The 24,165-nt window shown below is 40.1% G+C and overlaps 1 protein-coding gene and 1 long non-coding RNA gene across 2 annotated transcripts; one reads left to right on the top strand and one right to left on the bottom strand.

Moving 5' to 3' along the window:
- Nucleotides 1-9,018: 9,018 nt before the first annotated feature.
- LOC104948222 (uncharacterized) lies at nt 9,019-10,346 on the bottom strand. The gene is made up of 2 exons (XR_798654.1): nt 9,992-10,346; nt 9,019-9,691 (listed from the first exon to the last, which is right to left on the bottom strand). It is a non-coding gene; the product is annotated as an uncharacterized lncRNA (long non-coding RNA).
- A 2,163-nt stretch (nt 10,347-12,509) lies between these two features.
- On the top strand, nt 12,510-22,427 carry LOC104948221 (transcription factor Sox-10-like). Its single transcript, XM_010774392.1, has 4 exons — nt 12,510-12,617; nt 16,258-17,043; nt 18,236-18,498; nt 19,077-22,427. Exons 2-4 carry the CDS (start codon nt 16,613-16,615, stop codon nt 19,850-19,852), a joined length of 1,470 nt encoding a protein of 489 aa, XP_010772694.1. The 5' UTR covers nt 12,510-12,617; nt 16,258-16,612; the 3' UTR covers nt 19,853-22,427.
- The last annotated feature ends 1,738 nt before the right edge of the window (nt 22,428-24,165 follow it).

The raw sequence follows: 24,165 nt of genomic DNA, 5'->3' as shown, positions 1-24,165 counted from the left end.
TCGAGAAGTTTTATTTTTGGTTCCGAGAATGTACTTCTGAAAGGTAGGATAACTTCTCTAAAAACATTTTCTTAAAATGTTTGGTGAACATTGTTCGAACATTATACCGCCAAGGTTTTTGTTGTTTATGCACATATCTCAATGTGTCATATGGATCGAATAACACTTAGAAAACCAAAGACAGGACATATAGAAGAACGGGACCGACTATCACTGCCCGTCCCTGAAAACCCCTGTTAGTGTTTGTATGTGTTTCTTTCTACTGTGGTTTCCTCTCTCTCTGCCTGCTGGGTCTGCTCTACACGGCTGGGAGCAATCTCCAATCAACCCACACCTGGACCTGCTCGTCAGCACCACACTATGAAAACCTGCAACCGCACTCGATTCCCTTGCCGGATTTTGCTGAACGGTTTGTTGCGTGGCTGCTAGCTTTTACCGGCATATTCTTTTGACAACTTTGCCTGCTTTTTGCCGGTCACACTGATATTTGTGTCTCTCCCAGAGGAATCCAGGGCCTTCCACACTCCCAAGGACCAGCCAGGCCTCTTCTACCCACCCTGGAACAACTGTTTCCCCACTTGCCGCCTAACCCAACTCCCCTCCCAGCTTCCCCTTTTCTAATAAACAAAATGTTACTTTCACCAGCTGATTCCGTGTCACGCCTTTTACAAAGTGTTAATAGTCAAATTCCAAAGTTAAGTAAACTATCAAATCAATCCTAATGACCACAGTGGTCAGGTCCACGTACCCAGGAATTTGAGTTGAACAATTACAGGAAATATTATTGTCTTTATGTTTAAATAATGTAAACATATTTTAGTAATTTGTTACCATAGAACATTGCATAATTTTCTTTAACATTAACATGTTTATTCCTTCTCTAAAATAAAACTTCTGGCACATAAAAAATCTAACTTGCAGCTGAAAATGTTTTAAGAACAGTAGGGAATAATGTAGTCAAATTCCAATAGTTAAGTAAACTATCATAATCATCCTAATGACCACAGTGGTCAGTCCACTTACCCAGGAATTTTGAGTTGAACAATTACAGGAATATTATGTCTTTATGTTTAAATAATGTAAACATATTTTAGTAATTTGTTACCATAGAACATTTGCATAATTTCTTTAACATAAACATGTTATCCTTCTCTAAAATAATAAGCAACATAAACAAATCTAAAAGCTTCTGGCGAAAACGTTTTAAGAACAGTAGGGCATAATGTTCTAACAATGTTATCAAAAACATGTTAAGAATGTTTTTAGAGAACGTTATCCTACCTTTCAGAAGAACATTCTGGGAACCAAAATAAAAGCTTCTGCTGAAAACGTTTTAAGAATAGTGGGGCATAATGTTCTAACAATGTTTTCAAAAACATTTTAAGAAGGTTATCACCAAACATTTTAAGAATGTTTTTAGAGAGCGTTATCCTACCTTTCAGAAGTACGTTCTGGGAACCAAACAAAAACTTCCCGCTGAAAACCTTCCTAGAACAATGACTGTAACATTCTCAGAATGTTTTTAGAACCAAACATTTCTAGCTGGGATACTGTTGATAGGAAGTGGCAATTATTTATTGACACAGGAGAAACAAACAAGGAGTTAAGGAATAAGTAATAAAGATGAAATATAACAGTATAATTAGAGCAGATTATATACGACGCTATGACCCCAGCTGTAGCAGAGATAGGCAAGCATGTTCAATATAGCTGGAATTTCACTCTGACAAAAAAATTGATTTATACAACTTAATTCTGAGCAGAGGAATTATTCTGAATTTAGCTTAGTTAATCATCACCGGTCAATACTGTGAATATGTTTCTGCTGGGGAGCATGCTGCTAACATCCATTTATAAGACATGCAAAGTGATTTCCCTTGATCTATTTTATTGACTAGGCTAAGAGTGCATCATTATTAGATGTTAGAGGACTGATTCAGGACCATGGGATCAGGACTACACTCTCCTTCATGTTGCTGGTACCCTTTGATTACTTTATCTTCCTGGAATCATGCAACGGATGAAAATGTTGTGTTTGTTTTTATCAACATCTGAGTAATGTATTCCTTTTTGCACCACTTCACCCTGCATAACCATCAAAACATGTAGGGGGGGAAAGGGTTAAACAAAGCTCATCCAAAACACTAGATAAAATGACAGTGACATGATCAGTGGTCAAGTGGCAGACATGACAGCGTTCAGTGCTTGATTTCTTCCCACATTATTTTTTGTAAGATCGCTGTGAGTCAGAGCTTGTCTACGTGTCCAGATGTGTTTGTTTAGGGGAGATTTATGGAGCCGAGGGAAGAGGTCTCAAGACCAGTGAGAGAGTTCATGGACGCGGAGAGGCCTCAGGCTCTGTCACAGTAGCACAGGCATCATCATCACAGATCGGAGGATCTATATTTAGCATGAGTTTGATATTTCCTCGCAGGTCACTGTCGCGTTTTAAAATCCACACCAAATGAAAACAAATCCATTTCTCCAATCCAATACATATCCCTCTTTTCATATTTTTTCTGTCCCCATGAATTTTTATTTCTGCTTTTCTCACTCTCCATCCAAGCTGTCAAACCTTATTTTCCTCACGTCCTGTTTGTACAACAGCCCGTCATTGTTGTCCAAACAGCAGCAGCGGGAACAGGACCCATGCTGTGATAACTTCAAACTATCATGCAAGTTCTTTTATCCACTTTCTGTTGCTGTCAACATATACAGAGTGCTGGCATTATGTCTCTGTGATAGGATGTTTTTGGGGGGTCTCACCTACACGGTTTGCTTTTGCAGTGATTTAAAGAGGCTGTATAAAGGGGCTGCTGACACATTTTAGTGGGGGAGAAATTGTTCAGGTGCTGGTTTGGAGGCTATTCAGAACCCTGTGCAGCCACAATTAATCATGATTAGATGGTCCAGGTCCAATGAATGAGGTAAAAAACGATATTTTTTGTATTGATAGGAAAGGTAGGAAGATGTGAGCTTTATTGAGATTTGATTATTTAACATAAGATGCTTTCTAGTTGGATAGTCAAAATACATAGTGTAAACATACATGGTGTTTTTTTTAAGCTAGACTGAGACCATGCCTAATTAATGATTTCTCGTTACAGTTATTCTCTGAGGGTTTTCTTATATACTTACATTTTCAACATACATGTCAAACATCACACACTCGAGAGACCTACTGTATACACTTAAACTTTTTGTCAGCCTGCCATGAATTATACATGTGTAAATCTCTCTAGTGGCGGTAAATCTAAGGAAGCAATTTGGTCTCTGGCCATCTATTGCATCTGCACTTATACAGTAAATGCTCAGATGACACTTTGGCTCTAAAACGATACATTTTAAGATGATATTGTGGATTCATTCCAGCATAAGCGAGAATAATTATTACAGTAAAGGTTATTTAGTACAAACCCTGTTTTACTAATGTCTGCTGTCATGATAGTTGGTTTATGTTCAAGCATTGCTCACTGTAGAGAAAATAAAAATAGTGGCTAGGGTTTTTGTTTATTTGTAAGCTTACACTTAATACTTATTCTGCTACAAGTTATTAAACTAGTACATCTACAAAAACCGATTTCCAAATACAATAAAAGCCTTCAAGCTGTATAATACATGGAGGGAAGGGAAGAAATAAAGACTGAACTAAATATATTTAAAAACAAGATGTTTAATAGTGACTGACACAAAGGGAAAGTGAAAGACATATGTGCAGTATAGTATTCATTTCCATGCGTGTTGGCCCTGCATGTGCCCTCTTGCATGTGCTGGTGAGCAGCCTAAACTGCAGAGTCATCGTAAACCACAGACAAAGTGAAAACAAACAGATCCATCAGAGATGCCTCGCTGGCTCCACGGTCTCCTCTTCTTCCTTATGTAACGTAGGTCTTGTCACACAGAGTCAGCTTCAGGGGCTGAATCTCCCACAGCAGCAACATGGGTCTTGTTAATACTGACCCAATTTAATGGGTAGGCAACAGGGAAGATGACACGATGGCAGGATGAGGTTTGCCCGGCCTGCTGGCTGACTGAATGTCAGGGTGCAATAAAATCCAGTGTCCAGCTCGTTAAAGGAAAACCATTTTACAAAGGGTGTCTTTGATTCATAATTCAATTGATTTTGTCTTGAAACAGGATGTTACAGAAGGAAACATGTGGAGGGACTGCTAAAAAAATTTTTCTCAATGCGTCATCCTTTGTTGTCACAGACCTGGGAAATGTAAATATGGAAGCATAACAGGAAAATACCATTGCCATTCATCTCTTTTGTTTTTATTGTAAAGCTTGGGTTTAATGTGAGATAGCAAGAGATATTTTAATAATGATGATTGCTGCATCATGAGTTGATAATTAATCAAAATCTATCATTTTTTCCATTTAATTGTGTAGGTTTTGTTACAGGATAAACCAGCAGCATGGAGGGTTAGTGATATAACATTTCCATTGTGATTTTAATTATTTTGTGGCTGCAATATAATCGCATTAAGTGATTGATTATGAAATGCCAATTTTCCACTCTGAATGGATGGCCTCCCAGCTAATATGTAAATGTATGGCATACCTATTATGTTACCTATTTGTATGCTACTCGTGAATGGGATTACCTGCTTTCTAGATAATTGACTATATGGTATGTTAAATTCAGTTTGATTTGGGTCTGAATGGCTGGCCAATTGGCTAATGTTTGACTTGAGGGTGCCTGACTGAGTAGATAACATTATTTCACATAATGTGCATCTATAACCTGTATAACTGTCTGGCATAGTGCTCCATAAATAGAGTGGTTCTTTAGCTGGCTGACTGATTTACAGGCTGTGAACTAAAGCAAGCGTCACTCCTTATCAGCATGGTGTGAGCACATGTAAGATTTATGATTGAGTCCACCTGGTAATTATGGAGAGGCACTTCTTTAGTGAATCGAGGTGACATGACAGCTGCCACAACACTGGTTGGTGGAGGCGGAGAGGGAACAAAGGGAAGGACCGAAGGGTGGGAAATAAACAGAGTGGAAACGACTTAAGTAGAGTAACGCGGGGTGAGAGTAAGAGACGATGGAAAGGCTGGAGCAGTGAGAAGGGGAAGAGGGAGTGACAGAGATAGAGTGAGTTTGAGCTTTGAAGTAAGTGTGTGCGTGCTTGCTTGCTTGCTTGCTTGCTTGCTTGCGTGCGTGTGTGTGTGTGTGTGTGTGTGTGTGTGTGTGTGTGTGTGTGTGTGTGTGAGATAAAGATAGATTGATGTTCATGGTGAGGAAGTTCTCTAACTCACTTTGTCTTGGCAAATGCATCAACAGATTGTCTTATTGAATCAAAATAGCATCATTATACTGCTCCTGACATAACTGCCTTCTTGACATGTCCACCCACACACATGTACAAACACACACACACTCACTCACTCAAACACACACACAAACAAACAAACACACACACACACACACACACACACACACACACACACACACACACACACACACACACACACACACACACACACACACACACACACACACACATAACACCCTGGCTCTTCAGGGATTCATGCTTTTTTAACCAAACTATATTCTGTGATACAATTTCTCGATTTTGCACATCAAAGATTGTTTACAGGTCCTGGGGGTTACTACTGCATCTGGAAAGTGTAAGCATTTTGTGGCTCCAACGGAACATGTTCGAAGTCCAATAAATTCCCTCAAGGTATGGCTCATGAGACGGCAGTGGTTTGGTCTGAATACTGCAAGTTTGGGATTGAAAAAACTTAATTGGGCATGTGGAGTTAGAAAGAACCTCAAAATCTGTAGCCTGCTTTTTTACTCTGCTTGATGCTCGTAGCTGAAGGCTGAATAAGCAGCTGCATATCTCTCAAGCAAGAAGTTGATGGTTGAGTAATATTGTGGACAATGTAAACGCCATGCTTTGACAAAAGAATGCCTGGAAGAAAAAAAGACAACATCTCTGGTTCATACAGTAGGAGACATGGTTTGCAATACTACATTTGTGAAGTACTGATTTAGTGTTAAAGATTAAACTAGGCTCTAGGTATTTGGTGAGCCTAAGTGAGCTTTAAGGTTACTGTTGGGGATTAATTCTCCTTACTCCTAGGAGTCTAACCTTTTCTGTCTGTTGACGTTTATGTTCAACCCTGACTCTTTTATCTGTCTTAAGGAATGGGAGGCCTCAGCTATAATCTTATATTCTCAGTTTTATGCCCGGGCAACTATCGGTCACAAATGGTTTATGATAGTGGGAACGTTGGCTTCGAGCCTGGGTCAGTCAAATGATTCAGTGTCTCCAGATGTTGGTGATATCTCCAGTGTTCCCAGATGTTTACGTTATCTCCCCCAATATGTTGATTAACTCTCTTTAAACTAGTTAAAAGGTCTATCGAGAGAGAGGCTGGGCAGAATTGATGTGGCAACCCACCCGTCTAGGCAGAACCTCTGGCTGCTGTGACTTGTGATGTGAAATTCTCTGGCCGATACTTGTAATAAACCATCAGTGTTTGACATCAAAGCTCCAACTCACCTTGTGTCTCTCTGAGTCTTGACTCTCCATTGCTGCAGAAGTTTCCCTTACAGTTACATATTGAATCCTGACATTTGTTTATTAACTGTGTCAATATAAGAGTCCATGTTCAAGTCCCCTAATATTTACTCCTCACAAAACTGTTCAAAGAAACAAAGGACTCAATCAGCCCTGCACCACTGACCTGAGGAGTTTTACTTGATCAATTTAAAACTGCTGCTGATGGGACCTGGTTCAGATCCCGCGGACTCCACTGGTCCAACTCTGCCGATTAACAATAACAATACAACAACAACACGGTTCTACAAGCTACAGAAACTGACCTTCTCAGTGTCACATATTAATTGCTGAAGGCTGCTGACCCACTTGCTTGTTCTGTTTAACTATTGGATGACCTCAGTGCAGCATTTGACACCATCGACCACCCAATCCTTATAGACAGATTAAAACTAACTTTACTTTAACCGCTCAGACTCATCCTGATGTACCGCAAGGAATAACCATGGGACCTGTTCGGTAACCTTGTATGTGCTACTTTTGAGACAGAACCTCGATTATCATACCGTCTCCTTCCATAGCTTTGTGGATAATACTCAGCTGTATCTTTCGTTTAAACCTTCTGATTACAGCAAATTAGCTTCACTACATCGCTGCCTATATCATATACAAATGTAGATTCTCCCTGAATCTTCTAATGAGGTTCTCATCATTGACCTTGAACAAGTCTAATTTAAAAAACGGCTTCTCATTGGCCTCATGTTTTCCTAGCTAATTGAGCCTGGAGCATCATGTAAAAAAATTAGCCCAAACGGGTTTTCACCAATGGAGGAATATCTCCAAAAGTATTTTAGTTCTGTCCTTTTGTAACACGCAGAAAATTATACATGATCTCTTTTAATATTTCATCTCATTTACTCTTATGCCTTGTTCATTTACCTAAACAGCTAAGCCATTGTCATGGTTCTGCAGCTAACTATTGACAAAAACCTAATTATTCTCTCACAAACTACACAAATGTTAGCTTCTTCGCATTTACTTCGAACCTTTTTCAATTGTTTGGCACCACGGTTAATAAATTATCCCCCCACACCACAGTGTTTCAACAGGAGCCCTCAGGTCTGCAAGTCAGGGTCTTCTAACTGCTCCAGAGTCAAGGTGAAAAACAAAGGGCGATTGAAATGTTGCAGTGCTGGCTCCTCAGCTCTGGAGTAGCCTTCCACTGAGCATCAGAGCGGCTGACTCTGCTATTTTGAAATCATGTTTTAAAACCTCTCCTTAATAAAATTGCTCTACCTAACAGCTTCCAATGATGATGATCAGCGTGAGACACACACACTCATGCAGTCTATGCGCACTGACTTCTGTGAAGCATGATTGTGCAGCACTTGGTCCGCCCCACGGAAATATCTGATTTGGTTTTGAGAGTGATGGTGCAGTCTGTTATAAATAGTTCTCCCTAAAAGCTAAAAAACACTATCTGCTATTGATTAGCTGTCAGCACATGTTAAAGCTCACTGTCGTTGGTCACACAGTCAGTCAGAGAGAGAGAGAGAGAGAGAGAGAGAGAGAGAGAGAGAGAGAGAGAGAGATAGATAACCTGCTTTCAAATAATACAGATATACAGAACAGAAAAGATACAGTCGATTCCAGGTCAGAGTACCAGCCACATAACTATCAATTTGCTAAATCACTTTATGTAGTTCAAAGATAACATGCAATGGTAACAAGTAAAAAAAAAAAACTTCTAAACGAGGATCCCAGCCTTAGAATTCACAACAGCAAAATGGTTGCAATATCTGTAAATTCCACTTTAACTTTGTTTAGACTCCAAATTACAAAGTATTTGTAGCGTTACTGAACATTAGCTTATATTATTATCCACTGGATTATTCACACAATATTATCACACATGTATTTTCAATATTTCACTTTTAAATATCATGGTATTTTCTGGTTTTATAAATGTATTTCATGATAAACCAATAAGGGCTTCAGTTACATATAAGATGTTATCCCTTTTATTTCTATGTGAGAATAAGCATCCATTTAACGTTTAGAAATCACAACAATAAATATATTTATATATTTGATGTTCTTATCCAGGCAAAACCTTTTATTTTGCTCTTCTCAAGTGTGCCTTGTCCGAAATGTCGTTTTGTTTTCTTAAATGTATTTCAAATGTTTATATTTCCTGTATATGGTTGTGTGTTGATGACTCAGCCAATATCAGTCAGTACACTAATCAGATGATTAAAGGAGTCCTCGGTGGCACGAAGATCAAATGATCTGATTCTAAGAAACACTTAGGAATACATCATATTCTGTGTGTGTGTGTGTGTGTGTGTGTGTGTGTGTGTGTGTGTGTGTGTGTGTGTGTGTGTGTGTGTGTGTGTGTGTGTGTGTGTGTGCTTCACAAAAAAAAAATTGTAACTGCCTATTTGTTTATTCTCTGAGTTTCCCTATGTTGTAGAAAAAAACAATCAGTACACAGATTAGAGTTCAAATACATACTTTATTGATTAAAGTTTCCATATTTTATGTTCATTAATTACTTTAAAACATAAATGTACTATTATGAGTTCTCACAAAATCACACAAGAACCATCTTTCTTTAGTTATCCATGCCAAGAATCTAAAAATTTGTTTTTCAAGGGAGACAGGTTGCACAGTAAATCATTGACTGATTTCTTTTCTTTTTTTATCTACCACAAGGCCAGAGGGCTTTTGTCATTTTATTAGTTATTAGACAAAGATTTACTGAAGTTAAGTTAATAATTAGACAGCCTGAATATTGTTCTGCTTTCAAAAATGTAGAAATACTTCATTAAAAATCATTTTATTATAATTATTTAAGTTGAATTGTCCCACTTCTAATCAGCTGCTTTTCATACTTAATTCCTGGCAATGCAACAGGGCTAATAGGACAAAACGAAGCATCATATAATATTCTTTTATATATTTTATAACATTTAAAACACATATCTATCGACATTTGAAGCACTGAAGTACATGGCAGCAGCATATAAATACACAAAGCACAATTTATTTTTCTTGTTTTTCTGGAAATCTCATCCGTCTCAATTTGCTTAATCTAATTCCTGTCACACAGAACAAAGTGTGCAGATTGCCAGATCATCCATCATTATCATGTTTGGACCGACGTTAGCCTATATGGGGATATTTAAGAAATAATTTAGCATATTTCTTTGCTCTTATGATTCATAGTTTCAACAAATTACAAAAAGATTATTAGAGAATGTACTTTAGAAGCATTTTGAAACAGTTCCTGCGTCATTTCTAAAACCAACTCATTTATTTGAAACATATATTGCTAAAGAAACGTGTTGGCTATTTACTCTAATTTTTCGCCAAATTTGCATCAATTTATTTAGAAATGTATTTTTTGGGCCTGCTCATTTCCTTCATTATTTGCGCACAAACACACACACGCCAAAACAAGCACTCACGTCAAACTGAGGCCGGGCCGGACATCCTCCACAGTGGGAGCCAAATCCCCGGAGTGTCTCCCTGAAGATCCCCGCTTTAAAACTCCAGGAGGCGGCCAGTCCCTCCGCAGATCCCCGGGGCCGAGGCTCTGCTCCTGGAGCTTTTTTTTCTGTAAATGTCAGAGTTTGTGGAGACGCGGACAACGAGTGGCACTAAAAGGAGAAGACACACAAGCATTTCCCTTCTTTTCTTTTCTTTTTTCATTTGCACAGAACTGCTTTTTGTTCCCCCACTCTCTTTTTCACTTAAGAGGGAAGGGGGTGCTCGTTTTTGATCACATGGTTATAATTCACCTGAGATAAAAAAAAAAAAAAACAAAGGACGCAAGGAAAGGAGGGGAGAGGGGGAGAGGGAGATTCCCTTATCACGGTCAACTTTAATGGATAATGGACCAAAAAAAATGGTGATTTCTGGATTGGGTGCCAGTGTGTCGCATGGCGGGGATACAAGGGGTCATTGTTGTGAAGAACAGCGCGTGTGTTTGTGTCCGCGCGGCCCACGATGTCCTCTCTCGTCTCTCCTTTCGGCATGTACTGTTTGATTTCTCTGCGGCTCTCACTTAGAGGCGCTGATGCAATTATAAAACTCACACTTTCACATAAAGAGGCGCACTGTTGGCTGCCAAACACACGTTTTTGAATGGTCTTAACTGTGGAAATAAAAATATATATCTACCATATGTGTGAGGAAACCTAAACCACTTTGGGAAGTTCAACCAATTTGCAAAATGCAGAAGAGTAGACAACTTGGAAACGTTTGCCTCGTATTTTTTAAGTTTTAGCAAAATCACAGTTTTCAGAGTGATCATTTTGCATCCCAATTGTTTTTTTCTGACTAAATGGACCAACATGGCCTTGACCTTTCTATATTTGCAGTCAAATCAAACGGTTTGATAGGTGGATTATTCTGCACAAAGGTGCAAAAAGTCTTATTTGGTTGCATCTTTATTATGAGTTGAACATGGAACATGTTTGATAAACTCCAGTAAATTCCCCTTTTCATCAAGAAATGATCAGACGGATGAGACAAACAGATTTTTTTCTGTCTTTTTTTAATTTGTAGATTCCTGACAGACAAAACTGTGTTGCCCCCGCCCCGAGCATGTTCTCAAATGTGAAATTAAACTGCGTCACCATCAAATGTTAAACACGCAAGAACATTTTTCCTGACTTGATGAATTGTCCACCAAACAGTGGCACACTTGATTTAATGTTTGTAGACCCTGTGTTTTATTCCTCCACAGTTTCATTTGAACAATTGAAGAAGCCTGTAATTAAAATATCTCTTTCGTCAAATATTTGATTTCTGGAAAAACAAACTCGTTATTAACTGTGTAATTTGTCAGGTGTGGAATTCGAAAAAATCCCCCCACCCAAAGTCGCCATGAGCAGAGTGTACACAACTAATCTTTATTTAAACTTGCGTAAAATCTTTTGCGCAGAATTTACGCACACTCATATCTGACTTCATTCAACCTCCGCTCGTTTTGGTGAAACAAAACTAGACTTTCTCTAACGTTCACACCAAAGTCTTTGTAAGTTGGCAGGTGTGGAATTGGAAAAATACAGAATATTCTCCCAATAAAATCGCAAGGGAAGGGTTTACAAAATCAAATCTTGCGTAACTTTTTTCGCCCATTTTATGCACTCACTATCTGATGTATTCAACCTCCGCTCACTCTTAAGAGTAACACAACATGAATTTCTCTGAAGATCATCAGGGTTGGAAATAAAATCTGTATAGCCCAGCGTAAAATCGCCAGTGCAGGTTGAGCATATTCAAACTAAGAATCTTGCCTATAGTAAAACATTTCTTGGTCACAATTCAAGCATTTTCATATTTGACTATTCAAACTCCACTTATTTAAGAGGAACAAATCCTGACTTTCTTTGAAGTAAACACCAAGGGCTGAGTTATTTGTCAGGTGTTGATCAGATAAATACAGAATATCCCCAGTTAAAATCTCCACAGAATGTTGTTCGTGTTCAAAGTCTAAATGTTGTCTTGACTTCTCAAGCATAATATTTCTTACACACAATTTATGCAAGCTCACATCTGACTGTTCAACCTTCACTCAATTGAGACAAACAAAACTTTCTGGAAGTACTATGTCATTTGTAAGGTGTGTATTATAAAAAAACAACTGGAATATCCCAGCATTAAAACACCAGAATAGTTGGTTATGTGTAAAGTGAAAACCGTGTCTTAACTTCTTTCGCAACATTTCTTACGTACAATTTACGCACATTACTTTCAACCTCCAATTATTTTAGTGAATCTAAACTTGAATTTCTTTCCCTATTTTTTTTTTTCTTTGAGAGAGAGATTTTTTTCAGCCAATCAGAGACCCCCGAGCCTGTGTCCGTACTGCTCCTTTAAGAATTTTCCTCCCCAGCAAATCTTTTTTTTATTTTTTCTCTCCCTGCCTCGTACAAGGAGCCCTTTAAGCCCCTGCACGACACACAGAGCTCGCATTCATACTTGGGCAGCGCGAACGAGGGGGCTCGGGAGCGAGCGTCACTTTGGAAACTCGGGAACTCACGGACTCTCGTGCTAAACCGGCGACCTCCTTTTCTCATTACTGAAGTAAGAAGCTCAGCATTTCCAACTCTTTCCTCTCTGCTGCTGCTGGAGGCTCTCACTCTGAGACTCAGGCTTTCTTATAGGATCCTGGAGAATAAACCAGACTCAGAATTACACATTTAAATTAAATAGTCTTTAATATTGATTCGTATTAACAACTTTTTGCGAGATTGGATGTCGTTTTAGACTTGTATGAAGTGACTGATTATTTGTTCCTCCTTTAATAATCGTATTTTTAAAAAATGCTTTTATAGCAGGTAATTTCAGCACTGAATACAATAATATGTATTTAGCGCTGAAATCAGATTAAATTAAACATATTTTTAAAACGTTTTGACATGGATTATGATCATGAAGTTAATCATTCCTGTCGTGATGATGGTGTGAGGATGGTTTTGTGCCAAGCAACAAGTGCTCGTGTTTTAAATGTATTCAATGGGATCGTAGAGAAGAACCCCGAATCATAATTTGAAATGTTACCTTGTTAATCGTTAATATTGGTTATAATTAGCAACATTTTCGCGAGTTTGGATGTGGTTTAAGACTGGTCCAAAATTCCTGATGACTTGTTTGTTCTTTAATAATCGTATCTTCAATTGTCTCTATTACCAAAGTCAGTGGTGTTTAATATTTAAGAATACTTTCTGACACTTTTTGTCATGGATTATGATCATAAAACCTGATTTCTCAAAAGGGAAACGTTTTTAGAAGGTAGGCCTACAAGAGGCTATGAGAAAAATAACTAGACGTATTGATATGTAATTTGTTGGAGATGGGTAAAAGAAGTCTAAACTATTTATTTTTTACAAATGTTTACTTGTTAGATAGTACACTTGCTGCGATCTTCTTGCTTCTTTGTATTTACTGTTGTTTTGGAGCTGTGTGAATTAGAAATATGAGCCATTGTGAAACTAATTGAAAAAAACAAACACAAACAGACAGTTTCCAAACAAGCAAATTAAGGCCAACTCAAGGCAGGTCAAGCGGCAATAATGAGTCCACAGGAATTCACACAGTAAATATGCTCAGGATGATAATTAACAACAAGCACAGAATTGAGGCGTGTTTACTAAACAATTTGTACAACAAACATTAAAAGAGATTAAAGTAACTGAGAAAATATGTGGATTTACGACTGTTGAATTCATTATTCCCTGATTTGTTCCTAATGTGCTAAAAAGATCACTTTATAATTAATGTGGTCTCTCACAACAAGAATGTATAACTCAAACAAGTGATTCTGGATCATTCTCGCTCCTTACTTTCACAAACACAAATTATAAGCAGCCAGTTAATACGTGCGCAATGAGGCATTTGGTGCCCTTACGCACGATGTTTACGCATTGTGTCTCTGCAGCAGGTGGCAGGCGAAAGTCTTTATCAAAGCACCTCGGACAGATGGTTAAGCTTTACATGCAAATCTGCTGGAAATGGATACGATGCCTGACATTCACTATGAAGATGATACAAAGCTATAGTTTTCCGAACAAGTCAGACTTGTATTAATCGAATCAGGACACACTTGCCTAATAATTTAAGTAGCTTTGGGTAATATGCCTAAATCGGATCAGAAGTGAATGTAAGGCACTCATGCTTAGTTTTAAATATAAAAAAGGTGTTCCATTTTCTCCAGTATAAAGGTGGGGTAGCCTAAGTGGCTATATACCCCCCACCCCCCCCACACAACACACACACACACACACACACACACACACACACTTAACCCACACATGAACACAGATACTGTTAAATTGACAAGCCATTTCATAATGTCAGTGGACGTGAGCGAGGTGGCTAATTTTCCTGCAATTTGAAACCAGAGCAGAACACAAACCGGCCGGCTGTGAGCTGCTGGTTCACAGGAAGTTCGCTGATTTAGGACGTGGAGTTGGAGGCAGGGGTGTTGATTTATTTAATGGACCAAAACAAGGACACATTTTGCTCCCCGCCGATAGAGTGGACACTGTTTAACAAACAGACTGTGTCCAATTCACACACGCGTACTGACGGGTGTTTATGTTTCCAGCGCCAGGCCATGTTTATCCAAGAAGTGCAGAGGATAAATCCAAGGTCTGTGCTGCTGCGGCCTCGTGTCATTCCAACACTTTCTCTCCGGGGAGCTTGGAATAACTGCTAAACCTTAAACAGTAGCTAGTTTAGAGAGTTGGGAGGGGGGGGGTAAACCTGCAGAAGGGCAGTGTGCTAACAGGAGCTGGACCTCTGCAAAAACTGTAAGCCATGGGCGTCACTTTGTGTTGAAAAGTTGTGGGGCTCAGATAAAAAAAGATGCAATTATATGAGGCACTTTTGGGGGGGATAATGCACGTTTGTTTCTTCTAGATTCATATTTCATTGTTTTTTGTTGTTGTGTAAACAAATCTCATTAATTGGATAGTTAACATTTGTTTGTGCAAGCTAGTTTTTCAAAATACTTTTAACAAAAAAGGCTCTTTAAAAGAGATGGCGATGAAAAACGTAATTTCAAGAAGAAGTGACACCTACATCCTTATTTTATGAATGAAGTTAAAGGTAGGTAAGTTTGAGAAACCTGCTCGAGATACACTTTTTGTTATATTCCATGGAATGCTCTTAACATCCCGATAGCAATGAATATCTGAAGTGCTTTGACAAAAAATCCATAAAAAAATGTCATCTGTGGAAGCCGTGGTTCTGTAAAAAGCAGGACCAATCATCTGAGCCGGCCCGGCCAAAATAACTGGATGGCCTACCTGCCTGTCAGCCTTCCATCTGTGCACAAACTTATCTCGTGCCCTCATTGGTCATGTGCGCGTTCGTGTGTGTTGGAGGAGGGGCTCTGTAAGGAAGTAGCAGATTTCCTCCGGCTGTGTATTTTCAAATTCTAGCGCACTCGAGCTGGTTTCTCCAAAATTACCTACCCCACCTTTAATGCAGATGAAAAAAAACATATGCATCCACTTCGAATATTGACAACATTCAATATGGCCTATTATATCCTTTTCGATTATTACATAACGTTTTTGGAAAGGAATATGAGTCAGAATATTTGCGATCTGTATGAAACTAGAACAAATATAAAGTCCTTTAACTCCTGTCTGTGATACTTATCAGGTATAATTTATACAAAAATTCGGATCCAAAAGCAAAATACGTTTTTTTTTTTTTGACTTATACTTAGTTGGTTTAATCGACAGATCTATTCGTAAAACTGAGTTTCTCCACAAAGAATCATACAAAAGCATCACTTTAAGTCTTGTACTTACCAGAGATGAGCTCATAACTTAATTGAAAATAAGACATTCGGCAAAAAATAAGGAAAAAAACAAAAATATTCGACTAGGACCGAAACAACAAATTAGTCAACAGAGAGTGGTAGCCCAACCAATGACATTTAAAGGAATCGCTTGAGGTTATTTGTTGATAAGGCAAATAACTTGCACAAAAGGAGTATTTTATAGAGTTTAAAAGAGGATGGGCCAATTCGTTCCAGTCCAGCCTCATGGTATTTTACTTAGATGAAGAAAAATAAATTATGCTGTTGTGTCTTGACTTTGAACACTATCACATCACTATCAATATGTTGTTGGGTGTTGACCATAGGTGTTGACGCAGGTACTGTCTTTGCTTGTTGAACTAACCCTCCTCATCATTCTGCTTTTTCCAGGTCCTTGCTTTTGGAATTCACCCACTGGACAACCGGAGGAGAGAGTTTAGGGTGGGAAGTGATAGTGGGCGAGTTTGGTGCAGACAGCTGTGCATTAGCAGGTAAGCTGGGGTCCAAGGTGCGCACTGAGCCGCCTATCATACCAACAACCCGGATGGAAAGAACTTTAATGTGGAACCCTCATAGAGTCTTGCAACGGAGACTGAGAGTAGAGACAGATTGGCAGTTCATATTATAACTTCACAAGGATCAGTCGTTCTCTCTCTATCAAACAGTAACAGATCGGACTCAACAGGTAGAGCTGAGCATTTAGGAAAAAATTCATCCGCCTGGAGGCTTGTGTGTGTTAGGAAAGATGTCCAGAGACGAGCAGAGCATGTCGGAGGTGGAGCTCAGTCCCGGGATGTCCGATGACAGTCGCTCCATGTCACCGGGTCAATCGTCCGGTGCTACTGGGGGAGACTCGCCTCTGCCCGGGCCGCAGCAGCCGCAGCTCCCGGGTCAGGAGGACTCGGTGGCCGGAGGTTCATCCACCAAATCGGAAGATGAGGACGACCGCTTCCCCGCAGGCATCCGTGACGCGGTGAGCCAGGTGCTCAACTGCTACGACTGGACCCTGGTGCCCATGCCGGTGCGCGCAAACGCCGGAAACAAGAACAAGCCCCACGTGAAGAGGCCCATGAACGCGTTTATGGTTTGGGCGCAGGCCGCGAGGAGGAAACTGGCCGATCAGCATCCTCACCTGCACAACGCGGAGCTCAGCAAGACCCTGGGGAAGCTGTGGAGGTGAGGGGGCAAAATATATCTAAAGTACCAAAACTTAAAGTATTCATTACGCAGAATGGCCCTTTTTTTACTGCGTCCCATTATTGTGAATATTTATATTGTTGAAGCTGAAGCTAAAATATCCCTGCTATAAACAGAGCAGGGGTTTGTATTCAGGGTGGAGGGCTAAGGGGAATAGCTCCACATTAGGAAAGGCCAAAGGTCAATTTCATGTGCTGAATATTTACCAACGGAACCACTTTAGTTTCTAAGGTCTAACTGGCACAGTTTTGCCTCCATCAGCTGATCACTTGTACCCATGGACACAAATTATATATACAACCCAAATATTATTTTTCTTTTATGCAACATCTCTGTTCCATTGATTGGTAATCGGCTCCTGAGGGAATCATGGGGTGCTTTCACCACATTTTGCTCTCATTTAAAGTAGAGGATTTCAACCTTCAAAGTAAAAGCTATTACACGCCCTTTCAATTTTGAAATGATAAGCTTTTACTGTAACTGTTTTGTTTTTGATCACAGTATCCCTGTAGTTACCTATAAGTTTAAAGTTCTGTCAGACCGTACATAAGTCTCTTCTTCTCTCAGACAGAACGCTAGCTATCGGCTGACAGAAAGGTCAGAGATGTTAAATGAATTAACCCTTTGAGACTTACCATTAATTAGATGAAGACTTGACCTTGGGCTGCAGGCATGATTGGTTAATTTGCCCAGAAACACGATGAAGAGGAAGGCTGAGGAAGGTCAGGAGTTTCTCATGCCATTCCTCATGTTTCAAGTTTGCAGACAGGATGCATCTTTGGCCTTCATTATTTCATTACTGTCCAGCAGTCAGAAGCCCCTGGCAGGAGTGGCATAACATGCAGCTGGTTAGACGTGTGAAGCAAAATGTATTTGCATGTACCGAGAGGAAGTCAGTGAGTGTATAACCGAGATATCTATCTTCCAGGCCAAACACTGCACACAAAGCCTTCAAGAAATCACCTCTGTGTGCAGTTTTTAGTATTCATGTTATCAAAATATGCTCTAAGTTTCTTGGATGACCATTTTCCTCCAATAAAGTGTGACCACATTTTGGACTATCTTGTAGGATATATACAACGGAAAAAAGCCGACAATAACAATGTGCCCTATTTGGTTCTTTTCTTCTTCCTAACTTAAACAAACCTAACATCATTTATGTGTATCCAAGGCTTCTTAATGAGAGTGACAAGCGACCCTTCATCGAGGAGGCTGAGAGGCTGAGGAAGCAGCACAAGAAAGACTATCCCGACTACAAGTACCAGCCCCGACGCCGCAAAAGTGGCAAGCCCGGTTCTGGGTCAGGAAGTGAGGCTGATGGCCATTCGGAGGGTGAGGTCAGCCAGCCCCACTACAAGGGCCTCCAGCTGGATGTGTCCCTCATCCGGGCGGTCGGGTCCCCTCTGGCAGACGGGAGCCACCCTCATGCTGCAGGTGGGCTGCTTCTATACCGTCTCTCACGCTGTTCGATCACAACTACACATGTTGGCATATTAAAGAGGCGCTATTGTGCTTTTTGGGGTTTTCCCTTTCCTATAGTGTGTTATATAGGTTTGTGTGCACGTAAATGGTCTGCAAAGTCTGACATCCCTGTGTTCCCTCCAGAGGAAGTTTCTCTCACACAGTCTTCTAGCTGAAACACGTCCATTGGACTCCTTTGACTCCAGAACATAGGGATATGTAACACTTCAGAATCAGAATCAGAATACCTTTATTAGTCCCTCAGAGGGGACTTTTACATTGTTTCAGCAGAAAAGAGCCAAAGACAGCTTAATGTTACCCACTTGCACTTCTATTGGCTAGCGCTTCAACACATTGTACATGATAGGCTAAGGGGTGGGATAGGTCTAAGTGGTTGACCAATCACAACCGAGCCGGCCAGCTAACCAATCAGAGCAGACTGGGCTCTGGTTTCAGACAGAGGGTGAAAAGAGGTGCTGCAGCACAGCATAGAAACTTCATAGTTTCTGCCAAGAGAACTACTGTAACGTTATGTTTCCTTGTGTCTCTAGGTCACAGTCCTCCCACACCACCCACCACTCCCAAGACTGAGCCTCACTCCGGGAAGGCGGGGGGTGGAAAGGTTGGGAACGGGGGCTCCCGTGGCGCAATGGGAGCAGAAGGAAGCTCCGGTGCTCCAGGATCTGGTAAACCTCATATCGACTTTGGTAACGTGGACATTGGTGAGATGAGCCACGAGGTGATGGCCAACATGGAGCCCTTCGATGTGAACGAGTTTGACCAGTACCTCCCCCCTAACGGGCACCCGGGGGTGGGGCAGAGTGTCGGCGCTGCAGCAGCAGCAGCTGCAGCAGCAGCAGCATCATCTTCCTCCGTCTCTCCGTACAGCTACGGCCTCTCCTCCGCTCTGGCAGCCAGCGGACACTCAGCCGCCTGGCTCTCCAAGCAGCAGCAGCAGCAGATGCAGCACCACGGCCCCTCAGATCCCTCCAAGGCCCAGATCAAGAGCGAGGCTGGGGGTCACTTCGGAGAGGCGGCCTCAGTAGGGTCCCATGTCACCTACACCCCCCTCAGCCTCCCTCACTACAGCTCAGCCTTCCCCTCCTTGGCCTCCAGGGCTCAGTTTGCTGAATATGCGGACCACCAGGCTTCAGGGCCGTACTACACCCACTCCAGCCAGGCATCAGGGCTGTACTCCGCCTTCTCCTACATGGGGCCCTCCCAGAGGCCCCTGTACACGGCCATCAGCGACCAGGCCAGCGTGCCGCAGTCACACAGCCCCACGCACTGGGAACAGCCCATCTACACCACTCTGACGCGGCCATGACAGACAACGAGAGTAGAGGGCACCGGTGCAGCTTCAGCCCCGGCGTCAGACCCCAGGATCGGCTGCAGCGTGATCGGCGTTGGTGGTATCGCTGGAGGAGGAAGTGGTCTTGGCTGGGGGGAGTGGGCAGGCACCGGGGGAGTGGGCAGTGGCGGCAGGAGGGGACAAGAAACCCCGATCTGGCCCTGCCAAGATGCGGAAATGCTGTCACGGCCCAAGGATGAGCTTGGAGCGTGGTGCTTTTGAAGAGCGGTCGATTATTCAGGGCGTAGAGTGTAGTGGGCAGAGAATGTATTACTTTACCAAGCCTCTGGTGCTCCCAAATACACAACAGGAAGTATTGATAAGTGGAAAAGGATCAAATGTGTGTATAAGAAGGGGCAACTTGTAGTCTACACGCCTCTATCACGAGCAACAAGGGGTCAACAGCAACTGGTACACATTGAGAATTAGCAAGACTTTGAGCTTTGAGCCAAATTCATTCTACATGATGTTATTTTGTACCAGTGCCAAACGATTTGGCTTCTCAGGCAACATTGACCTTTTATCAAACAGATGTAAGCTTTGTATTGCTTTTGGAAATCAATAGAACAAATACTGGTGTTGGTTTCTGAGGAACATTTGTCCCTATTTAATTCAGACTGTTATGCTGTGTTCACTTGCCTTTTGTACACACATGCATGGACGCACAATGCCATAACATTTGTTGAGGTTTTGTTAAGTGAAATGTATAAGTAGTCAAAAAACAACTTGTAATGATGACTGACTTTTATCAGGATAGTGTATACAGTATACTTGAAATTACAAATGTACGCTTTTTTGCAAACAGATTTGATGTTTTTGTAAAAACGACCAAAGTTTTGAGACCAAAACTTATATCAAAGAAACTGATTTTACAGACGTTTCTCCCGACTCAAAACTACCTTTTGTAGCGAAATAGTTTTTAGTTTTCAACATCTTTCTATGTGAGTTATTGTTAATGCCTTAAAGGAATACTTCACCCCCAAAAATAACCATTTGCATATGATTTTTTAAACACCGTGTTACCATGAAATCCTAACGAAAAACTGTGTTTACAGCCATTTTCTTTTAAAACATGCAAGTGTTTGGGAAGCCATGCTCATACTAATGGATAATTGAGAATTGGATTATATAAATACCCACATGATACATTTTTTATAAACTTGACAAATGAAAAGTAGGCCTACTCAGTGTTGCAGTATATTTGATCCAATATTGAACTCCAAAACGCAATTAAAGACATATTCAAGTGAAATATTAGAAAATATCTATACATCAAGAATAACACTGACTGTATTAACATGTTTACTTTGCTAATGTAGGCTTACAGTAGTCAAACGTTAGAAATGAATGAAAGAATGAGGAATATTCTGGAAGATGTGGTTTTAAAATACTATTATATATTCATTTGAAGCATTATTTGGCTTCCAAGTTGACCCTTTACATATTATTCTTAATTATTCTCATTATGGCTGAGCTGCACGCAGTTCTGAAAAACAAAATTGTGAATTATTTTGTATCACTGTATGCCGATGAGATTTGACGATAATTGAAATACGATAAATTGTACATTTTGGGGTTTGATGTATTCCTTTAAAAACACATAAGTGTCAAAAGCTACTTTTACCTTTTTTCTCACAATGGCACTGATACGTGTGAGGATTTTCCTTATTTCTACGACGCATTTATGAAGTACATTCATGAAAAAAGACAATTCTATTTATACTTGCTTAACCCATTCTCATCGATCATGGTCGCAACGTGTCATAGAATATATAACAAAAGCTTCTTCGTTTGTTTGAACAATTACTAATATTTTAAATGCTTTTTGCCATTATAATCTCCACTGAATATATGCACCACTGCCTTGTATTCTGTGTCATTCAAAAATGTGTATGTAGACAAGTATTCAATGCAAAATCTTTTGGTCGTCGTTTGGTCTTGGAGAAAAAGAAGCATTTTGATGCCAATACTGAGAAACAGTTGCCAGAGATTGTGCAAAGCAAGCTTCCAGGAGATAATAACTTTTAACACAGCCTTATATTAAATGTAATAATGTGCCTTGATTTTAACAATACCTTTTTGGACTATCAATTGATGTCTCTCTATAATCGACTGTCATTTCTGTCCACCATTTAGAAACAGAACTGTATTTTAAGTATTTTATTTCCACCTTAAAAGTAAAGAAAATATCTTTGTTTTTATATTTATCACTCATTCTTTGTCACTTCTGCACACAGATCCAAACCACCGTATGCATGCAGCACTGCTTCTTTTAACCCCCCACACCTTAAAGCCCCTTGTTATTTAACATCATTATTATTGCCACGTGTGAAACTTATGTTGAATTTCTTATTTATATGTGTTTGTGTGCGCGCTGTTTATCGCTCCTCTCCATTATGAGGACAACACTCGACTGCCATTTTAGTATTTCAGATGTTTCCCTTCTTGTGTGACTGCACTGCAGCAGCTTCTCAACAGCAGAGATCATGTGATGGTGATGATGAATAATGACCTTTTACGCTCACTTGAAATAAAGCTCGATTATCTGCTTTGACTGCCTCTCGGAAATCTCTTTTACAATGGAACAACTCGGGGAACATTTTGCTATCAGTTATTAACAATCTGCCCTCTGGATAGTAAACATATCCCTTTGTACTGATCAAATGAAGCCAGTCGGGGAATGGGATGAAGAAGTACATTAACTCAAGGACTCGTGAGTACAATTTGGAGTTGCATTTTCACTTCAAACCTACATTTTTGAAGCCATTATTGTACTTTTTCTTCCCCTACAATTATTCGACAGCTTTAAATCAACTTCAACATTGAGCTCTGATTATGCTCTTTGGTTTTGAAATCCAGCAGCAGTATATAAAGTCTTTCAAATAGATCAACTGTGATAAACACATCAGTAATAATCCATAATTTGATTCTGAATCAGAATCGCTTTTATTACCAAGTAGGTTGACGCAGATTCAGATTATTAGCTTATATAAAATATAAATCAAATAATAAATAAACATTGACATATAAGTATAGGTTAATGTATCCAGCAGCAGTATATAAATCACCATTACCAGCTGTGATGAACACATTAATGCATCAATAACCCAGTCATTTCATAATATTATTCAGAAGTAAGTACTTTTGTTTTTGGTAAGTATAAATCGGATGCAAATACTAAGGATTTTAAATTTTAAACTTTTTCTTGTATGTTTAGTATTAAAGTTAAATAAACTGTTAATTAATAAAGTATTTGTATTGATTTATTATATTGCACTGGTTAAAAAAGGTTTATATTAAGGATAAAAACATGTATAAATCATGAGGAAATCCACAGCAAGTTTGATGAAAGACGGTCATTATTAATCCATGCGATAAATGAACTCTAGTTGCACCTCTTTATTATATAATATATTTGTCTCTCCTTTCCTATATTTATTTCTCTGTACTTTGTTTTATTTGGATTATATTTGTTGAGATTTGATGGGATATATGTCCTCACTTGTATGTGGTACTGTACTGTTCCATGTGGTGTGCAATGTTGTGCTTGTGCCACAGTGAGGCGCAAGGACAAGGGGTATAGGATGCATGCCTGCCTCCTATAGGCTAATCACAGCTCTTGATTGCCACGTGTGTGTGGAACCAGTTCATTCCAGTGGAGGCTGTCACCGTGAGAGTGATGCGTGCAGCCCTTATAATAAAATATGCCAGGCTTGGCTAAATGGATTACATCTCCGTGTTTTTCTCCGAATGCAACGTTAAGCTGCAGAACTAAGCATAACTTAACAGGTTATGGGCCCAGGAGTCGTTCGGAAGAAAAGTTTGTCGGTTTCCACCGTGTAGTAGTCGCAACAAACAGCGTGCTAACGGGTTGCTAAGCTAGCAAGGAGAGCAAGCTAGCATCATGGATCAACGAGGAACAAGCAGGTTGCCTCGACTGGCGTTCGACGGAGATGAGACCAAATATGAGATTTGGGAGACCAAAATGTTGGGACATTTCCATTTAATTGGACTAAAACACACGGTCCTGGGAGAACCGAGGACTGAAGCGGAAAGAGCGTTAGACGACAAGAAAAATGCCGACGCGTATGCTGAGATTATTCAACTGTTGGACGACAAGAGCCTCTCATTAGTTATGAGGGATGCTGCCGACGATGGAAGAAAGGCTCTAAACATATTAAGAGAGTATTATGCCGGGAAGGGAAAACCCCGGATAATTAACCTGTACACCATGCTTACATCGCTCCAGAAAGCGGGCGACGAAAGTATTATGGACTACATCATCAGAG

This window comes from Notothenia coriiceps, unplaced genomic scaffold, assembly GCF_000735185.1.
Source record: "Notothenia coriiceps isolate Sejong01 unplaced genomic scaffold, NC01 NC01_scaffold00013928, whole genome shotgun sequence".
Classification (NCBI taxonomy): Eukaryota; Metazoa; Chordata; class Actinopteri; order Perciformes; family Nototheniidae; genus Notothenia; species Notothenia coriiceps.
Note: the sequence above shows the minus strand (reverse complement) of the source record. Positions and strands in the feature narration are given on the sequence as shown.